The 21,222-nt window shown below is 34.3% G+C and overlaps 3 protein-coding genes across 4 annotated transcripts; all 3 read left to right on the forward strand.

The window, feature by feature from the left end:
* Nucleotides 1-8,545: 8,545 nt before the first annotated feature.
* MGT6 (magnesium transporter 6) lies at nucleotides 8,546-10,685 on the forward strand. Its single transcript, XM_079060592.1, has 4 exons — nucleotides 8,546-8,715; nucleotides 9,025-9,387; nucleotides 9,464-10,206; nucleotides 10,300-10,685. Exons 2-4 carry the CDS (start codon nucleotides 9,078-9,080, stop codon nucleotides 10,576-10,578), a joined length of 1,332 nt encoding a protein of 443 aa, XP_078916718.1. The 5' UTR covers nucleotides 8,546-8,715; nucleotides 9,025-9,077; the 3' UTR covers nucleotides 10,579-10,685.
* A 4,006-nt stretch (nucleotides 10,686-14,691) lies between these two features.
* LOC145126155 (uncharacterized protein At4g06598-like) lies at nucleotides 14,692-17,799 on the forward strand. 2 transcript variants are annotated; one of them, XM_079061558.1, is made up of 5 exons: nucleotides 14,692-14,906; nucleotides 15,212-15,904; nucleotides 16,157-16,232; nucleotides 16,319-16,445; nucleotides 17,287-17,799. In XM_079061558.1, exons 2-5 carry the CDS (start codon nucleotides 15,240-15,242, stop codon nucleotides 17,490-17,492), a joined length of 1,074 nt encoding a protein of 357 aa, XP_078917684.1. In that variant the 5' UTR covers nucleotides 14,692-14,906; nucleotides 15,212-15,239; the 3' UTR covers nucleotides 17,493-17,799. The 2 variants fall into 2 exon arrangements, with proteins under 2 accessions (XP_078917684.1, XP_078917683.1); XM_079061557.1 differs by having other exon boundaries at nucleotides 15,223-15,904.
* Nucleotides 17,800-19,912: 2,113 nt separating this feature from the next.
* Nucleotides 19,913-21,018, forward strand: LOC145125739 (Cox19 family protein (CHCH motif)). Its single transcript, XM_079061160.1, has 2 exons — nucleotides 19,913-20,062; nucleotides 20,583-21,018. Exons 1-2 carry the CDS (start codon nucleotides 19,914-19,916, stop codon nucleotides 20,686-20,688), a joined length of 255 nt encoding a protein of 84 aa, XP_078917286.1. The 5' UTR covers nucleotide 19,913; the 3' UTR covers nucleotides 20,689-21,018.
* Nucleotides 21,019-21,222: the final 204 nt, after the last annotated feature.

Consider the following 21,222-nt stretch of genomic DNA (forward strand, 5'->3'; position numbering starts at 1 on the left):
AAACTAAAATCTGAAAAAAACTATTCTCGCCCGTCAAAATAGCTCGAAATGATGAAATGGTCCGAAGTGGTTCGAAATCCGGAGCCAAATGGTGAATTCCGGAGTCATATAGTGACTTCCGGAGTCACTTGGTGAGTTCCAAAGTCAGTTCCCAATTTCCGGAGTGGATTCAAAAGGTTTCGGAGTTTATTCAGAAATTCCAGAGTCAAACCAGAAGTTTCGAAGTCTCCTCAGATTCCGGAGTCAGATGCGAAGTCAACATGTCCGGACCGAGGGTGCGGAATCGGCTAGGAATTCCGAAACGGCTAAGGCGAGATCTTCCGGAGCTAAACCTTCCGGAGCTGCTAGATTGTCCGGCTGGGGAAATTCCGAAGCCAATTCTGAAGGTTCCGAAGCAGGGGGGGTCCGAAGTTGCTTAAAGGGGGTTCCAACTGGGCTTGTTCTTTCAAGCTTTCTCATTTTATTTTGAGTTGATTTTGACTAAGGAAAAACTACATATGGGGATTGGATAGAGATTTGAGATACATGGAGAGATTTGGGAGAGATTTGAGATACATAGAGAGATTTGGGAGAGATTTGAGATACATAGAGAGATTTGGGAGAGATTTGAGATACATGGAGAGATTTGCATTCTAACACTACATGGCTCATTAGGAATCATATTGTACACTTTAATGTGTTAGCACAAGTCTCACAATAGTCATTGCTTACATGAGGACGAAATTTCCTAGTAAAAAATGCTAGTTGTGACATCATCCACCCGTTAGAGGGAATTTCGTCCCGAAATTCTTTCGAAAGGTAGGGTCATGAGTGCAGAAATAGGTGAAGGTACTTTTGCTTCATATGGTCTTCGCGTTCCCAAGTGAATTCCAGCTCACGCCTAGCGTTCCCTCGAACCTTCACAATCGGGATGCGGCTTTGTTTTGTGTGCTGAACTTCTCTATCCATAGTCTCGATAGGCTGATCAACGATTAGGAGGTTTTAGTTCACTTTAATCTTATCTAGTGGAACTGGGAGGGTTTTGTCCGATAAACACTTCCTAGGTTCGACACATGGAATACAGGGTGTACGTCACTAAGCTCGGAGGGTAGTTGGAGTTTGTAGGCTACCGGACCGATCCGTGCAAGGATCTCGAATGGTCCGATGCATCGGGGATTTAGTTTACCTTTCTTTCCAAATCGTGTCATCCTTCCCTAAGGGAAGGTCTTTAATAATACTTTGATCCCCTACTTAGGATTCCAAGGCTTTAACCTGATATTTGCATAGCTCTTTTGTCGGCCTCGCGATGTTTGGAGTCGTGCTCGGGTTTGGACTATCCTTTCCGTTGTTTCTCGAATAGTCTCGGGTCTAGTGAGTGTGCTATTGGGCGTTTGTCCTCTTGCCAGCTGGGTGTCTCCCACCTCAGTCCAACAGATGATGATCTGCACCTATGGCCACACAGGGCCTCGAAGGGTGCAACTTCTATGCTCGAGTGGTAGTTGTTGTTATATGAGTACTTGATTAGAGGCGGGTGGGTATCCGAAGATTTGTCAATTTCTATTGCATATGCTCCTCTTCGGGGTGTGGGTTCTTGTTTACCTCGATCTCGTTAAGTGGGATTTTAGGGCTTCGGTGGTCTGAAACTTATGAGTGTTGAATACATGGAAGGTGAAATGTCTGAAACTGGGTTCTTAGGTGAATCGGAGGCTATGGGTTATCAGGCCTATCTTGGCGAGGACTTTTGAATGGTTTTCTAGGGATCAGAATCCTGGTGTCCTAGAAGTAGAGTTTTATGGGCCCTAAGAGTTGGTACTATGGTCACCAAGGTTGAGTTTGCGTGTGATGTAGTTGACCTTATGAGTCTTAGATTATCTTGGGAGTTTTCTTCCTATGGTTTTCCGAGCTAGTGGTGGGTCGGCCTTTTCCAGTTCCTTGTTTTTGGTTGAACAAGTCTCCGATTCGGGGTAGGGAGTATCGATCCTTGAGGATGGGTTTGTTTGGCTTATTCGTAGTCAGTGGTGCTTATGGTAATTTCGTCCTTCTTCCTTATGAGTTAGATAGGTGATTCCTGCGGTTAGGGACTTGGTCTGATGTTTCCTTTATCTATTATGTCGATCTTGTGATCAAACACTATCTGTTCTTGTGACCGTGCTAAGTGGTATCGGGTGTTTGGTTATTGGGGTGGTTCCAGGAGTCGAGGTGATTCTATCTCCGCTTAGCACATGGTTGAGGTTTCCATAGGGATTTTGGGAAAGCCTTTCGGATTCCCTTGATGCCTTTTGTTTCTTGATTTTTAATCTTTATTGGGGCTAGGAAAGAGCGTGGTATTTCTTACATAAGGACTTAGGTGTCTGGTTGCTAGGGATTTTTCGTTACCGGCTGAAAGAGTTTTGTTATTTGGTTGAGTAAGACGAAAGTCTATTTGCAGTGCTCGAGGTTTGTAAGGTGAGAATCAAGCCTGTCCGTGCCAATTGATGACATTGGACTCCTTGTTATAACAGGTGTTACGTCGATTGGGGAGTATTGGTTGTTAGGAATGACAGGGTGTTCTATGTTCATGTTCTTATCACTAATAGTTTTTGTTGTTACCATTGGGTCTATTTTGTTCCTGCTTGCTAGGTGTTTTAGTAACACAAGGGCGCTGCCATAAGGCAAGGGAATTCGTAACCCGAACTCTGCCAGGTTTTCCTACTATAGATGGATGTGACCTAACCGTATATACTTAGGGTTTTTAAAAGATAATAGACTGCAGGGTTCTGTCCTAATCAATATTCAGCCCAGGGACAGGAAAATGAGGCGGGATCGCACGCTCTTAGTTTGTGGAGTCCTAACTATATATGATACTAACGTTCACATGGAATCATCATGGTCCATTTGTAAGGATCTCTAGCTTCTTCGTGATTTACATGATTTGCTCTAATGAGAATAGTTTTTGGATTATGTTTTTAATTGACAAAAACTTTTTGTGATAATTTGTTGCCTAAAGTTTATCGTGGGAACGTACCAAAACTGCGGTAGGGTTCTTTGTCGCCTCTTCCTGTCTAGTTGTCAACTCCTCCATCACTCATCTCTGTTGGACAATCTCTATTGAAATGTCATGTTGCACCGCATTTGTGACACACTGGACTTACTTATGGGTTGAGGGTCGGAGTGACGCATGGGGTCGGGGCCCTACAGTAGCGGGAGGTGTGCCCCATCTTATTGCACCTTCTGCAACGAAATTTACGGCAGGCTCCCCAATGATGGTATTTGCACTTGTTGCAGCGTGGAATGCTCCCAAGATATGATTGTCTCGTTGTGGGAGGAGTAGGGTTAGTAAGGGTAGGGACTGCTCCCGCTTGTTGCCTTTTAGTAAGCCTCTGAGCCGAACTGCCTCCTTTTTCGTTCCCGAACTTTCGTTTCTTGTTCTTAGGTTTAGGTTTTAGAGTGCATTGGTGAGTTGTCCTTCGTTGGTTTCCTTGGTTGTTGTTACGGTTGAAATTATCAACACCGCTTCCAATTTTGTCTGGGTTGTTGGCATTGAATGATAATTCATATAAATACTAGTTTTTACTTCAAATCAACAATAGTTTGTGAAAGATAGTTTAAGTTCTTGGGACTTAACCAAAATCTCGAATTTTGGGCTTCTACAAGGAGTTTCATGAGTTTTAAACGCATATATCACAACATGCAAAATATGGACAAGTAAATAGTTGATGATTTTACAAGACCTTTGACTTGTATCCTCCCCCAAAAACAATATAAATCTCGAAAAAGTAGGGGTATGAAGCTCACCTTGGTTTGATTTGGTGGGTGATTTGGCTAGATGATGAGGAGTTTCCAGGTTCTAACCCTTGAAGAGTTTGATAAACTCTTTGAACTTGAGGATGTCCTACGAATATTAACACATACTTTTATGTGTAAATATGATGATACTAACAAAATAATGTGAAGAATCACTAGCCAAATAAGATATACTTACAACAATCTAGGGGATACTTTGAAGAAATCAGATTGAAGCTTGATTACACTTGGAGAGCACACTTTGGGGTTTACAGAATGTGAATATGAGTTTCTGGTGGAAATAGAGAATGAGTTTATGCTCAAAGAGGATAAAGGAGTGATAAGATGTGCTTGGTTACCTGGAGGGTATTACATGTTTATCCGTGACCACCTTGGAAATGGTTGAAATGTTGCATCATAAAGTCAAAGGCATTTGTTTTATTTACATCTCATGGTTTAAAATAATATCTTTTGAAATCTTTATTTTAAATGATCAGATTTGGCTTAAAAATGGGGGTTTAAGGGGTCTAAGTTGTGAAAAAAACGAGTTTGGTGGGATTCCCGACGTCAAAATACCTCGAAATGATGAAATGGTCCGAAGTGGTTCGAAATCCGGAGCCAAATGGTGAATTTCGGAGTCATATAGTAAATTCCGGAGTCACTTGGTGAGTTCCGAAGTCATTTCCCAATTTCCGAAGTGGATTCAAAAGGTTCTGGAGTTGATTCAGAAATTTCGGAGTCAAACCAGAAGTTTCGAAGTCTCCTCAGATTCCGGAGTCAGATGCGAAGTCAACATGTCCGAACCGAGGGTGCGGAATCGGCTAGGAATTCCGAAGCGGCTAAGGCGAGTTCTTCCGAAGCTAAACCTTCCGGAGCTGCGAGATTGTCCGGCTGGGGAAATTCCGAAGCCAATTCTGAAGGTTCCGAAGCAGGGGGGGTCCGAAGTTGCTTAAAGGGGGTTCCAACTGGGCTTGTTCTTTCAAGCTTTCTCCTTTCATTTTGAGTTGATTTTGACAAAGGAAAAACTACATAGGGAGATAGGAGAGATATTTGAGATACATAGAGAGATTTGTGAGAGATTTGAGGTATATAGAGAGATTTGGGAGAGATTTGAGATAGATTTGAGATACATAGAGAGATTTGGGAGAGATTTGAGATACATGGAGAGATTTGCATTCTAACACTACATGGCTCATTAGGAATCATATTGTACACTTTAATGTGTTAGCACAAGTCTCACAATAGTCATTGCTTACATGAGGACAAAATTTCCTAGTAAAAAATGCTAGTTGTGACACATTATAGTCGAGATTGACATTGTCCTTGGCTGCATTAAATCGTTTCCTAAAGGAACTTTGTGTGGGAGAGACGACTTCAAAACTCAACACATTTTGGATGCTTTATGTGGGGAGGGGTCTGTTATAGTCATGGATCTCTTATGTATCATCACCATAGTGGTTAATTAATGGCTAGTGGGAAGATGTATGACAGAATTTGTAGCGTTTTCACGTATTACTCCGCTCCTTAAACCTGACAATGGAATCCGTCCTAATGTTGTGGGCACTAGATGAAAGTGTTTGGTTTCGAAGGTTGCTATGAAAGGTGTTGGTAAACAAATGACACAATACCTTAATGATTTTCAATTTGGAGTAGGTGTCCCGGGTGACGTTGTGGCCATTCTTCATAGTGTCAATAAGGTGTTGAGTGAACGTCATGATGATGGGTCTCTTGCAAAGCTTAATGTGGATTTCTTGAACGTCTTCAACTTGGTGGATAAATCTGCCTTACTTCATGAGGTCGGGATGAGGTGCCCTTCCATTTCTTTGTGGGTCGAATTCTTATATGGACAGACAGCAAGTTGTATTTGGGAGATAAGCATATTTGGTCTACTACTGGAGTTCAGCAAGGCGAACCTTTGGGACCACTTCGTTTTGCTCTTGTATTCCACCCACTTGTACATCGGGTTAGAGATAATTACAAGATTCTTCTTCATGCTTTGTATCTTGATGATTAATATGTAATATACCTTATGTTTTTATATAAAGTGTAATCTGACTTACAAAGAGTTCTTAGCGAAAACCGGGAATTATGCGAGCAGAACTCTGATCCGAGAGCTTCTAATTGTCGGCTATTTGATACCGCATGGCCTCTCTATAGTAGCCGGGAACTCGGTGTTGGATTAGATGTCTAAGCCCATAACTATAATTTGTATGTACTTGATCTGATAGTAGCATGGTCCTTTTGGGTTGCCTTCACTATAACAACTTTACAAGATGACTTTTGGAGAGAGAAGTTATTTAATGATTTATTAATATATTATAAGAATAATATATTAATTAGATATCATATTATTTAATTATTATTTAATCAAAAATTAATTTGGTATTAATTTTGGGATTAAAGGAACTGATTAAAAGTAAGGGGACTGGTTATGCTAATCATTGATAGTTGCAAACTGGGCTGATGGACTACCTTGGAATGGGTTGGACGATTTTCTATAAGGAGGCCCTATAGAAATCGTCAAAGGCCTTCTAGTAGGAAGTCCATGGGCTGCTTGGAGCCTAAGTAAGGAATTAGGGTTTCACTTGGAAACCCTAGCAACCACAAGTATATAAAGGCCCCTAGACCTCTTGAAATCGGCCACTGCTTCACAAGGAGAAACCCTAGCCGATTTCTGCCCCTCTCACTCATCCTTTGCTTTTGGTATTTGTGATTCCATTAGAGGTGCAACACGTGAGACACTCAAGCTTTCGAGAGTCAATATCATCAGTGTATTACTTGTTATTACGAGATAACAAGAAAGGTAACAATCCAACCCTACTTTTCATATTGTTTTCTGAATTTGTATGCTAGTATTAGGGTTATTGTTTTGGAACTTCTATTTGCATGTATAACTAGAGAAAAACTTAGATCCAAAGAAATTAGGGTTGCATGAACACATAGGAATGTTGTTATGCTCAAAACCCATCAGTGGTATCAGAGCCTAAGATGTTTTTCTGTTATATTTGATGCAATAGTGAACCGACCAAATCGAATGCATAGTAGAAATCGTTTTCTGCCTGATGAACTCGACGAGTCCTTGCCCTGACTCGACCAGTTGACTCGTCTGTTAGCAGATTTTTTTGAATTTTGATTTATTTTGGATTTGGATAATTACCATAAATCGTTTTTTATCACCATAAATTGATTTTGTTAAAGGATAATCTGATTTCCTTATCTAAATAGATGGATTTAGTCAAATTTTAAGATAATGACAAATTATATGATTAATTAATTATTTAAAATTTGATCTAGTAATTTTGAAAAGGTTCAAATTGCACCTTTTAAGTTTTGGAATTTTAAATTTAATTAAAAGTTTAATTTTGAAATATTAAATTCTAAAACCGTAGTATTTTAAAAGTTTAAAATACAACCCTTATACTATTATAATATTAAAAGATTAATATATATATATATATATATATATATATATATATATATAATATGAGTCAGTCTTACCGTTAGTAGACATGATTCACGAATCTGGTCTATAATGGATGTTTAAGGAAGCAACCTATAAAATGACCGTAACTGGGTATCGACTCTTACCCACCGTACTCTTGACTAGTGGAGGGTCGTTAGCCGAACGGGTAGGATAGGACATTAACTCTCTCTCAATCGTTATCATGGGACACTCTGATGTTTAAAATAAAAATTGTTGTTGTTATGAATTTGAAAACAATTGTATTTGAGATTACATATTGACGGAACGTGTTTTGGTTAATTAAAAATGGAAAATTTCTTTTGAAAAATTGGATCGTTTCACAACTAAGAAGAAGGATGCCGTAATCTTATTGCAAATTTATGAAGGTATGTAAGAACAATTCACAAATTTCAAACTATGAAACTCCTAGATCATTTGAGATTCATTGAATCTTATCAAATTCATGTTTAATCTCATATCATGCTCTTCTATTTGTGACTTTTGCGAGTAGGTTTCCACTTAATTCGTTTGCCGTTTCCAAAAAAACCGGCTACAACCGGTTTCCTTCTTAAAAACAGCCACATAGGCTTGCTGATGTGGCTATGCTTACTCGACTGGCTTGTAAAAAGAGGGAATATTTGTAGCATGGGAAAGTAGAGATGGCAACGGGGGCAGGGAACACAGGGGACCCTAATCCCCATCCCCATCCCCGAATCCTCATTCCAATCCCCATCCCCATCCCCATCGGGGAATATAAATAAACCCCCATCCCCACCCCCAACGGGGAAACGAGGGTTTCTTTTTCTCTTTTAACATGCAAACTTTTACGTAAGAAAAAACTCTATATTTCAATTTTACCAGCATAAGTTTAAAGATTTTATAAAATATATAAGTACCCATAAATTGCATAAAAAATATAAATAAATTTTCTACCAAATTTAAATTCATACATGAAAAATCAAGTAGAAAAAAATTATCAGATTGATATTTAAGGTAAAATAGATCAACCAAAGAGAAAAAAAAATATATACACGAGTTTAAATTAGATAAAAGAAAAAGCAAAAAATATAATTTCAACCACGTAATTACTAATGAGTTAGGTTAGTTAGATCAAATTTTATGTATTATAAACTATACTATAAATATATGTTATATATTATTTTTATATATTAATATATGTCGGGGGCGGGTCCAGGGTCGGGGATTAAGGCTATCCCCATCCCCATCCCCACTTTTTTTATTTGGGTATTCCCCATCCCGTCCCCATCCCCGGTCAACCTGGGATTGCCCAGTCAAAACGGGTGCGGGCTTCGGTTCTCCATAGGGTATGGGCTTTTTGCCATCCTATGGGAAAGGGTAAAAACCCTTGGTGGTTTTCTTTTTTGCTTCGGCACGGGAACGACGAAGGGACGGATGGAACTACTGTAATCCAAATAATCGCCGGAATCAAAGGGATCAACAAGAAGAAGTGGAACGAGCAACGAAGAACAGCTCATACGTCCATTAATCGGGTAAGTTTTGCGTTTTTTTTTTTTTTTTTGGTTTCAGTCGTGAAGGAAGAACGAACCGAGATGCAGCTTTTTGTTGTATTTTGGGTTTATCTATATTGATTAATTACGTTTTGAATCACAATTGAACGATTGTCACTGAGTTGATCATTAGGTTTATCTATATTGATCAATTTCTCGTTGTAATAGTTGATATATTTACCTAAATATCGCACCTTTTCAATCCTTCTCTTTTATGGTGCTTGTGAAAACCTTTTCTTGATTCTATAATTGATATGGGTATAATCTGTATTTTCCTTATAACTTGAACAGAGGATTGAAAATGCTACAAGTAGACAAGTGACCTTCTCCAAAAGAAAAAAAAAATGGGGAAGTCGAACCCATTCTCCTTTCGTCGTAGCAGCAGCACAACCAGGCGTCGACGAACAACGAAGAAGGTCGGCGAGTCGCAGCAATCGGCCAACGCGCCGTCACCACCGGCCAACGTCGGGGATGTTGTGGCGACGAAACCGAAGAAGAAGGCTGGTGGAGCGAGATTGTGGATGCGGTTCGATAGGTCTGGCGAATCTGAGCTTTTCGAGTGTGATAAGAACACCATCATCAAACGGGCGGGTATTCCGGCTAGGGATTTAAGGATTCTTGGCCCTGTTTTCTCTAACTCCTCCAATATCCTTGGTAATCGCTTTGATTTTTAGGGTTTCTTTTCTCTGATAAAATCCATCGATTTACACCTTACTTATTCACGATACAGCTAGGGAGAAAGCAATGGTTGTTAACTTGGAACACATTAAGGCCATAGTCACAGCAGAAGAAGTCCTTCTACTTGATCCTCTTCGTCAAGAGGTTCTTCCATTTGTGGATCAACTGAGGCATCAACTTTCTCACAAAAACCATTTCAACACTTCTGGTATACAACAAGGTGGACGCCAGCTTGCTTTACGTGATACAGAATCAAACCTCTCAGCTTCTGGAAGATGGCAACCCGTTCCTGAAACTGCTGAAGGTTTGCAAGCCGAACTTCCATTTGAGTTTCAAGTTTTGGAAATTGCATTAGAGGTAGTGTGTACATATCTGGACTCAAGTGTAGCAGATCTTGAAAGGGACGCTTACCCTGTTCTTGATGAATTAGCTAAGAATGTCAGCACCAAGAATCTTGAACGTGTCAGAAGTTTGAAAAGCAATCTTACTCGTTTGCTTGCAAGGGTACAAAAGGTAAGGGATGAACTTGAACATCTTCTAGATGATGATGAAGATATGACACAGTTGTATTTAACAAGGAAATGGTTACAAAATCAACAAAGTGAGGCTTTGTTGGGAGGTGTTGGGTCAAATAGCTTCCCAAATAATGTCCTACATCTGCGCAGATTAAGCTCTGTAAAAAGTGGAAGTATGTTGACAAGTGGGAATTTGAATGATAATGATGTGGAGGATCTTGAGATGTTGCTTGAGGCTTATTTCATGCAACTTGATGGAACTCGAAACAAGATTTTATCTGTCAGTATCTCTATCTTTATCTCATCTCTTCTTTTTTATAATTATCCAATGACATCAGTCACAACCTGTTCTGTTCTGTTCTGTCCTGTGTAGGTTCGTGAGTACATTGATGACACGGAAGACTATGTGAACATCCAACTGGATAACCAAAGAAATGAGTTAATCCAACTGCAGTTAACATTAACCATAGCTTCATTTGCTATAGCTTTTGAGACTTTAGTGGCTGGATTATTTGGGATGAATATACCATGTCGATTATATGACATTGAAGGCATATTTGAGCCATTTGTTGGAGGCATAACTGCTGCTTCTCTTGTGCTTTTTTTGCTCGTTCTTGGATACGCCAGGTGGAAGAAGCTGCTTGGTTCTTAATAATTTATTATCTTATTGGGCTTGAATTTTTGTTTTTGTTTGATATTATCATGTGATGAATGTTATTGATGCCTTTAGTTGGTTACTTTTATTTTTGAATGGTTTAATTAGTGATTTTCTGTTTTTTTTTTCTAAGACATACACAAATGTGAAGACATTCACACATGCACATCAGTGATACACAAACACACACACAAAAGTTAATTTTTGATAAAAAGAAAAACTAAATTTTATACCAAAAAAAGCTGTGCATGCTTAAAAAGTATATCATTATTTATTGCATTTACCATACACAGGGTGTAAATGTAGTAAATTGTAAATGTAGTAAATTGCATTAAAGCTGCTGAGCTGGTCTATAAAAAGATCATTATGGGCACAAGGTAGGTAAGGGCAATATGGGAAAGTAAAAAAACCTACATTCTTATAAACAACTTAGACAGAAAAACACATACAGGGCCCAAATGCATTAAATGTTAAAATTAATAATAATAATAATAATAATAATAATAATAATAATAAATTGATTATTATAAAGTAGATTGGTATTTGTTGTATTTGCCCCATACAGTGCCTAAATGCATTAAATAACGTTGGAGTTTCTATTTAAAGTAGATTGGTATCTTTTGTATTTACCCCTTACCTAACACACACAAAAGTTAAGTTTTGTTAAAAGAACAAAATTTCATACAAAATAATATGCAATCTTATAAAGTAGATTGTTATTTATTGCATTAAATAGAATTATGTTGCTGAGTCCATATGGAAGAATTTAATTTTAGGTACAGGGAAAAATGTTACTAATGATGTGCATGGTTAAATAAGTTAACATAAATGGTTCCTGGTTAAGTAAATATACAAAAAATGGCCATTTTGGTAAATGTGACCATTTTTGTTCTTTTTTGTCATTTGGACGAGTTAAAAGTGTTAAAAAAAGAACTTTATAATGATATGAAATACTTATAACATGATGTATAATTATTTTTGAAAATAATGACAGTTTTAACATTTTTGGTCAAATTTGACCATTTTGGTTTTTTTGGTCAATGTTGTTTTTACATCTAATATCATCCTACTTTTCTTACTTTTTTAGTCTGATACAGGGAAAAAAACAAAAGTACCTAGCTATTTGATTATGTGTGTAAAAATATATTGGTCCAATTCATGCTTTAAATGCATTAAAAAAGCAATGTACTTTATTGAATTAATCAAAACAAAAAGTAATTTTTTTTAGTGAAAACAACTATTTTTACCTTCTTGGTCAATTTGGTGATTTTGACCATTTTTGCTAATTACATATTCTTCAATTTGGGCATTTGTGTCACTTTAAACCGAACAAAAAAAACATTATAATGATAAGAAAAACTCAAAACAAATTCTTTAGAAATGGTCATTTGGTCAATTTGTTGATTTTGACCAGTTTTGGATGTTGTTTTTGCTTGTAATAGCATCCTACTTTTGTTACTTTTATTTTCCAGTTTTGGTATAGTTAAAAATGTTACAAATGATATCCATGATTAAATAAGTTTACATAACTGGTCCATGGTTAAGTAAATGTACAGAAAATTACCATTTTAGACTATTTGTTAAATTTGATCAATTTAATTCTTTTTTATCATCTGGATGAGTTAAAAATGAACAAAAAAGAACTTTATAATGATATGAAAGACTTATAACATGACGTATAATTTTTTTTGGAAAAAAAAAATTAATTTAGACTTTTTTGGTCAATTCGACCATTTTTACATTTTTTGTTCTTTTTGGTCATTTCGACCAGTTAAAAAGGAACAAAAAAACTTATACTAATATTAAACACTAATAATAGAAAGTAGAGGTTTTTTTGTGGTTCCAATAATCATTTTGATTTTTTGGTTAAATTTTTCATTGTTACTATTTTATTTTGTTATTCTTATTTTGGACCACTTAAATCATATATGTTGAATAAATAGCAAGATAATTTATTGAATAAATCAAATCATAAAGTAAAAGTTTTTTTTAGTGAAAGAGACCTGTTTTACTTTTTTTTGGTCAATTTTGTGATTTTGATTGGTTTTTGGTTGTTATTTTATGATTATGTCATTGTTATTATTTTATATCATTTATTAAGCTAACACATATCCTCAAAAGCAACTTATTATGGTTACAATTTTTTATGTTGATCTTGAGACCATTTTAGTAGTTTTTTTAAAATATAATGTATTAATAAAATAAATTAAAAATATAGTATCACAAAGAAACGAATGTGCTACTTTTTGCATTTAACCGGATAAAAAATATTTATCTATTCGGCTTTCAGCATATATGGTTTATTTCCAACGGTTATAAAAAGTATAATAGTTTTTATCTTTAAAAAAAATAGTTAAGTTTTTAAAACTTAAAATCTAGAAAATTGTGAAAACACTACATTAGTATTCTCTTTGTCTGGTTATATACAAACATCATTTTTGTTTGCTTGTAATTAATTTCTTTCTTTCAAAAAGAAGTAAATTGTTGTGGTGTTTAGAGATAAGTGCTCAATACGTTTTCTCTTTGCTTGTAATTGCTTTCTTTCTAAAAGAAGTAAAAGTTTGAAATATTTACAGCTGTAATCAAAATCTCAAAGTTGTGGGAATGTGTAAATTGTTATAACTATAGGGGCTGTTATTGTAGTTGAGCTCAATCTCTAGGGAGGCAAATGTAATAAACCAACTAAGCATTCTTCCTTTGCTTGCAACCTGCCAATTTTACAGCTTGCAAACTTGCAAGTGGACAAAAAGTGTGGTGGATTTCATGATTTTTGTTTACTTTTTCTGTAATTTACAAAATTTTAAAATAAATAATAGTACAGATTTTATTTTATTTTTGGCTAAACATTTATTTTTTCACTTATAATATTATATAGAGAAAATACCAAATATAACCATTTTTCTTAATAATTTGCTAAAAGTAACCAAAAATTTAGCATCTCAAAATAGCCATCAAATTTGAAATGACAATTGCCAAATGCCACTATTCACTCACTCGAAAATTAATATTTAATTTCTCTTTTTCTATATTTTACACATCTTCTTTATAAAATATTTTTCGACCTAAAACTCCATTACCATAATATGAAACTTCACTTTATTGAGAATATAATTTTCGAAGATCCCTACCACACCAAATAATATTTTCTTGATAAAAAAAAATTCGATTTTCGTAAAAACCTGAACAATTTCATAGCACACAATGTATAGCATTTTGCAATGGATCCTACGTTATATGTGGTTATATTTAAGAACTTGGTTAATATTTGACTATTATTCTACAAATAATTAATTATTTTTGTCAAGTTTATCAATTATATATCTTGATCTTAAAATAAAACTGTAATATATAATCTAAAATATCTATTTTGGTACATAAGTTCAAAAAATATTCTAAAATATCATTTCCATATAAAAGTTTATTTTATTATTATATTATATATATATATATATATATATATATATATATATATATATATATATATATATATATATATATATAAAGTTGTGGAGAAAAGGAATAGTTAACTTGACACATTTTGTCCAGCTTTGGTCATTGAATTACATTTTCGGTCCCTGTACTTCTTTAATTAATTTATTCATGTCCTTTTGTTTGTGTTCCATTCAACTTTTAATTTTTTTGGCAGAATTGGTCCCTGTATTATTGTTGGAAGTTAGGAATACTAAATTTGGATGTTTTTTGGCAACTTTGCTCATTATTCTTTATCCATTTTGACACTTTTGGTCCTTGCAATCAATATTTTTACACTTTTTTGGAACCTTTTAATATTTAAAGTTTGGCCACAAAACTTTAACAGTTTGACAACTTTGATCCATTTTCTAAAAAGTTGCTAATTCCTACCCCTTTAATTCTTTAGCCATTTTCACACTTCTGGTCCTTGCAGTCAAAACTTTTACATTTTTTGTCCGGGGCAAAGCCCAGACTTTTCATCCTTGCACTTTCTATGTCTGTCATATTTATCAATTCGGAAACAACATTGAAAACTTCTAGCCCCGCTGGGTAACCTTTCTAGTTATTAGTATTATTATTATTTTTGTAAATGAGATAGTATTATTAGGAGGAGGTAATAATAAATAAGAAAAAGGCAAAAAGGTGTAAAAACAAGAACATCTCATCTTGGGTTGTCAAACCCGAGCTTTATTCATCAAGCAAGTCAACGAGAAAGGAAGGATTCGTAAGACGAAGAAAACCCTAATCATCAAAAATTAGGAACAACAAGGAACTCTGCTTCGATTCGATTTGTAATCTTCGTTTTTATCTGATCACATTGCCTATTCTTGAAGATCTTTACTGCGTGTATAGAGGTAATTACGGGTTAATTTCTCGTCAAAGTTTTTGCTGATTCTGAGCTTTCAATTATTCATCTTTCGGATAATGTAGGTGAAGGGGAGTTCATCAGTGTTTGATTTTTTTTAATTGATTGATTGTTGCGATAGGACACATAAGAGTTGTAGGAGTAACATGTAAGGAAAAAATGAATTGTTCGATAAGAATTTATTTTGACTTGATTTTTTTGTGATTAGAAGTGTCGTAAATGGTTTGTGATGTTTTCTAAGGGATTACTTCTAAATCTGGAAGCTGTTCTCTGTTTCTATTGAATTGGTTTCAGTTTTTTTGCAGGGATCTGTACTCTAACAATGGCGAATTCCAAGGGTCCTTCAACAATGAGAAGTATGATGTACACTGGAAAAAACCCTTTACTTCCCCCTAAAAGTCCATTTCCAAGCATTGCTCCATCATATGCAGATTATGTCTCAAATCCTGCTGTTGCCCCAAAAGGTCCACCAAAATACAGAGATGCAAATTCACATCAACGAACCTCATCTGAAAGCTTTCTGATAGAAGAACAACCTTCTTGGCTGGATGATCTTCTTAATGAACCAGAATCACCAGTAAGAAGAGGGCATAGACGTTCATCAAGTGACTCTTTTACATACATGGAAGCAGCTAATGCTGTTTTTAACAACGAATATAGAGCACAAAATGATTACAGATTGAGAAACTTGGGTTCTGTTCCTTCATGGGGACCTCAAGATTTTGATATTTATAAAGATTCTCGAAATCCGCCTTTTTATGGGGAACATAATGTGTTGATGAAAAATAAGAATCGGGCATGGGATCCTTCACAAAATGCATTAACACATTCTAATGCTTCAAGGGAGCATGATGGGAATACCTCAATAGCAAGTGAGAAGAAAGATGCAGTTGAATCTGTTAGACAAGATGGAGATAGTTCTGAAAGAAAGGATTCTTCTAACAACAAACCTTCTGCATCAGAAACAGACACAAAACGTGCCAAACAGTAAGCAATTTTTTTCTCTCTTTTGTTCATTTCCCATCTTGACTATAGTTATTCATGCTCGTGTAATTAGGTGAAACTATATATCTGGGAATTTGGATTCTAGAAATCAAGTTATTTTTCATCTTTATGACTCTTGAAATTAAGTGAGGTTGTTGTACTTTAATGGATTTCTCACTCTTTTTGTCAAGATGATATCTTTTATCTGGTTTTCATAGGAGATAAATGGCTCATCTAATAATCAACTCGATACAGGCAATTTGCTCAACGTTCACGGGTCCGGAAGCTTCAGTACATTGCTGAGCTGGAAAAGAATGTACAGGCTTTACAGGTAGATTAGAATTTAAAAAAAAAAAAAGTTTTTATTAATATTTTATTGATTCCAACCAGGTCATGTTATATATTTTGTGACTGTAGGCAGAGGGTTCTGAGGTGTCTGCTGAGGTGGAATTTCTGAATCAGCAAAGTCTTATTCTGGGCATGGAAAATAAAGCACTGAAACAACGGTTGGAGAGTCTGGCTCAAGAGCAATTGATTAAATACAGTAAGTTCCTTCCTACACATGTTTATATAATTACAAGAAATACTTTGGAAAATGTAACATTGAAAATGGAATATAAAGAGACAATCTTGGTTAATGTTTTGGGAATGAATTGGAATATGAAGCAATTGTAACATGTCACAGGAAATTGAATGGGATTCGTTAATAATAACTAAATAGTTTTTAAGTTTTCATTTATGGTTAAATTTATCATTTTTATTTATTTCATTTCAATATATATATATATATATATATATATATATATATATATATATATATATATATATATATATATATATGATGAGGGTATTTTGGTCTTTTGGAAAAAGAAAGAATGGAGTTGAATTGAAATCCTTCCACCCTTCCATAGGAATGGTGAAATCATCAAACATGGAACTTGAAGTATTCCGATGGAACTGAATTCCGTTCATTTGGCAACCAAACACGCCATGGAATGGAATCTCGAATTGCAATTCTGTCGGATTCCGGTGGAATCCGATGGAAACTCAAGATTCAATTCCATGGCGTGTTTGGTTGCTAAATGGACGGAAGACAGTTCCATCGGAATCCTTCAAATTCCATGTTTGATGGATTTCACCATTCCTATGGAAGAGTGGAAGGATTTCAATTTAACTCCATTCTTTCTTTTTCCAAAAGACCAAAATACCCTCATCATATATATATATTGAAATAAATAAAAACACAAATTTAATTATATACATTTACAATAAACAGAAGTTATTGATATTCCAATTCCTTTAAAAGATTTGATTCTACAAACCAAATGAATGAACAATGAAGGGGTTGAATTAAATGTTTGAAAACTAACAACTTATTTTCTCAGTGGAACATGAAGTTCTTGAAAGAGAGATTGGAAGACTGCGAGCCTTGTATCAACACCAGCAACAACCACAGCAGGCGGTGCCGCCTCCCAACCACCGGAGAACCGCCAGCAAGGATAAACTGGATTCCCAATTCGCAAACCTTTCTTTGAAAAAAGACTCTGGCTCTTCTTCTACACGTGATGTTTCGGGCCCACTTCACATATAAAGCCTGAAGCTCTTCCTTCATGAATGGCTAAAAACAAAACAAGTATTTGCAGGTTTTTTCATTAGCTTCTTCATCTTCTCAACCCTTTTCCTTTTGTGTATTTGGGGTGTTTGGTGTCTGTTTCTATTTTATTATTTAATTATGCTAATTTAGTGTATTTTGGTCTCTGCACCTGGTAGTAGTCTGGGAATATTTATATCCCAGTTGGAGACTCACCGGAGGTGGTAACTTTAGAATATGATAACATATTTCATTGACTTTTATTATTATTATTATTATTAATTATTGAACTTAGTTTTGTGCAAAATATTGTTTGGGAATTTGTTTAATTATTACTTAATAATGAAAGCTCTCTTTGTAATGTTTTTTTCTCAATTGAATCCCTTATTACTATTTGCATATGGGACATAATTGCAAAATTTTATCTAATCCGGTGTGCAAAAGACGTAAATGCCCTTGTTATCCTTATATGAAATAGTTCAGAGCAGTCTACATTTTCTAGGAAATCTGTAAACATTTTTAAGTTGTGGCTTTTTTTTGAACAGCTTAATTTAAGTTGTGTGTGACTATTCGTTATCTTTATAAACAACTTTTTCTGAATAATTTATCTATAAAGTAGAAATCACGTGAGTTAAATAACTTTAGCCAAAGATTGTTATGTGATCAAACTTTGGATAAATAGAACATAATTTTTTAACAAGTGAGTCATCCATTTGTTGGAATGGGGTGGTATACCAACAGCTAACACTCACACCCAACTTAAATCTTTTATTATTTCTCACGTTCTACCTTATGTAAGTAATATATAAACATAATAAAACCATAACATTATTCATGCAAAAACAAAAATAATTATTTCACCATTCTATAAAAAACACTATGAGGCCATCCAAGCACTACATGAAAGGGATGATCTTAACTCATATTATGATTTCTACTCAAATCATCCGAACTTCTATCATGGTGAAACATATCAACCTAAGATGATCGATTATATTTTTGAAGCAATAAGGGCGCTAAATAAGACCAACAAAGGGATTTAGAAAAAGAGACGAACAATTAATGCACTTGTGGAGGATCTCTTAGTAGAGATGAAAGAAATGATTAGATGAGTTACTAATATTAAGAAAAATATATAAGTGGTGGAAACATGGATTTTTGGTGCAGATAAGGAGATTGGCGAACTTATGATAGAATGTGACCATGTTGAAGATGTTGTTAGAATTAAACTTAGTTTTACATTACAAAAATAAACAATGTATCCTTTATAATGTTTGAACGTGTGGTTGGATATATAATTTACTTTGTAGTTTAGATGTTAATTAATGTAACATCAATGCAATATCTAAGTTTTCTTTATATGTATATTTCAATATACAAATAAATAAATAAGTTTTTTTCTTGAATTGCAATTCAGGACAACCAATCAACGTATTCAAAAAGATAATATGGTTATACACTCTCGTTCAAGTGAATCTAAACTCCCAAAGTAACATATACAAATAAATAAATAAGCCATTTCGTAGATATGATAATGGGTTTGGAGTAAAAAAAAAAAACACTTCTCTCCGTAATATAAAATTTCCATAACATTTCTAGTAATAATTACTTAGTATGATATGATATAATATTGTTTACTATAGTCAGCTTCTTGCATATTTATCTACTTTATTTGTAAAGAAGTGTGTAAGAGGCATTCAAGCCAGCAACGATAGAATTTCAAAGTTATTGTATTATTCAATCCAAACACATTCTTATATGTACTTATGATTTTGGTTGCTTAGAGTCGATTATGTTCGATTAATCGTTGCTTTATTATTTCCTCTAATTTTATATAATGTGTTATTTCATAAAATCTAAATGTCACACAATCATCGAGAAAAAATGGTTTGCTAATGTATATGCGACATGTAAAAGTTGGAAAAAAAATTAAGAACATATTGTAAATGTTTGTTTTTTTTTTTTTTTTTTAATTTGAAAAAATCTTATAAACCATTATAGGAAAAAGTCTTAAATAAGTTGTAGACAAATAAATTTGTAAAAAAAAAATAAAAAACTAAATTTAAGATGAATTCATAACAAAATTTGAAATTCCGACAAAATTTGATCGGAACAAATTATAAAATTTGAAAAATGGTTTACTTATTGTAGTGAATTGTGGTGATAACATGTAAGCATACATAAACCATGACTTCATTTTAAAACATAAAATCAACTATTGGACAACTTTTTTAAGTGGATTTTTAAGAGATAGTGATTCCATATTTTTTTATAATATATCTATCCACATTTAATTTTATATCTGACGTTTTAGTAATAACAAATTTTTTAACATGAGGTTACTATCTTAAAAAAAATCAAATATCAAATTATATATAATATAAAAATCAAAAATATTTTCGTTAAACTATTAATAAAAAAATGCACTTTGATATTCCTAAAATCGCCATCTTTAACGAAACCTCTAGCAAGCAATATTCAAAGATGGCACGGGAGATCAAAGAACCTTGCAAGAAGGAAGCCTGCGACATTCAAGCTTGTCTCTCCAAGAACAACTTTCTTCCCCAAAGGTACGCAATTCACCCCTTCCTTTTTGTTCAATTTGATTCTCGAAAACACCATTTTACTTAACCTAGGATGTACGATCATTTTCACAATAGCTGTGGCGTTCACTCTACTTTGTGTGATAGATTCAAACTCCCTTTCGGGACGTGAATCGCAAAAAATCGTAATTGATTTCTTTGTTTTGCTTATATCGAATTGGTAGGTTAGAATTGGACATATAATAATATATTTCACTTCATCTATGCTTCAAACAACGCATTTTTTTTGGGGATTAAGGGCGTATTTAAGATCATATTCGAACCTAGAAGTAGTTATTTTTTAAATTTGATTTTGTTTCCGAAAAATTGAAGTCATAATAGAAGTATATAATAGTTACTTTCAGATGGAATTCAATCAAAATGGACCAAGATTGTATTGAATTCATCCAACACTAGTGTTCATTTATCAAAGATTAAATTGCTCATAAAACAGTCAAATATGTGTTGCATCTTGATGTTGATAATGCACTTCTGATATTTGTAACAGGTGTATCAGAGTTATTCAATTACTACAATCATGCTGTGAGCAATGCGAGAATAAATCAACTCATTGTGGCTCTGTTTCTGGTCTCTTAAAGCAAATAAACAAGTGATATGTAAAAACAAAAGGGTAGCAGGAAATGAAATCTTTTTTTTTTTTTTTGAGAGAGAGAAAAAGTAAAAGATGTTATAAGTAATTTCAACTCTTTTTCATGCTTTGTGATACTAAATATCTTGTATCCCACTATACTATAGCTACAATAGTTCAGTTCAATTGTTGAATTTTGGCTGCAAAAACTGCAGGAATAAATGATGACAGAGTGATTCTTAACATTGATCCTGCTGGAGATGGGAGTTTGTGTTAATGCTGTATTCAAGAAATCTTAAAATAACTTATACAATTGTTATATTAATTATATATTATAGTTCCTTTTTTTTTTCTAGTGTGCTTACATAATCGTCAAACAAAAAGATATACTAAAGTTAAGAGTAAATTACAGTTTTGATCCCTGTGGTATACATTGTTCCGGAGTTTTGGTTATAGTTTTTGAAAAAAAAATACTTTTTTGCCCTTGGACCAAAATTGTTAAAAGCTAATAACTAGAGGGACCATTTCTGAAAAAAAAAGAACTCTGAATTAAAACCTG

This window comes from Lactuca virosa, chromosome 7, assembly GCF_052849685.1.
Source record: "Lactuca virosa cultivar CGN04683 chromosome 7, Lactuca_virosa_CGN04683_v6, whole genome shotgun sequence".
Lineage (NCBI taxonomy): Eukaryota > Viridiplantae > Streptophyta > Magnoliopsida > Asterales > Asteraceae > Lactuca > Lactuca virosa.

Bases quoted from the DNA above. Each gene is read 5' to 3' on its own strand.
- LOC145125739 (XM_079061160.1), top strand. From the start codon at position 19,914: ATGCACTTTGATATTCCTAAAATCGCCATCTTTAACGAAACCTCTAGC. The intron at 20,063-20,582 runs GTACGCAATTCA...TATTTGTAACAG, and splicing joins AACAACTTTCTTCCCCAAAG to GTGTATCAGAGTTATTCAAT.
- MGT6 (XM_079060592.1), top strand. From the start codon at position 9,078: ATGGGGAAGTCGAACCCATTCTCCTTTCGTCGTAGCAGCAGCACAACC. The intron at 9,388-9,463 runs GTAATCGCTTTG...TTCACGATACAG, and splicing joins TAACTCCTCCAATATCCTTG to CTAGGGAGAAAGCAATGGTT. The intron at 10,207-10,299 runs GTCAGTATCTCT...TGTCCTGTGTAG, and splicing joins CTCGAAACAAGATTTTATCT to GTTCGTGAGTACATTGATGA.
- LOC145126155 (XM_079061558.1), top strand. From the start codon at position 15,240: ATGGCGAATTCCAAGGGTCCTTCAACAATGAGAAGTATGATGTACACT. The intron at 15,905-16,156 runs GTAAGCAATTTT...AACTCGATACAG, and splicing joins GACACAAAACGTGCCAAACA to GCAATTTGCTCAACGTTCAC. The intron at 16,233-16,318 runs GTAGATTAGAAT...TTGTGACTGTAG, and splicing joins AGAATGTACAGGCTTTACAG to GCAGAGGGTTCTGAGGTGTC.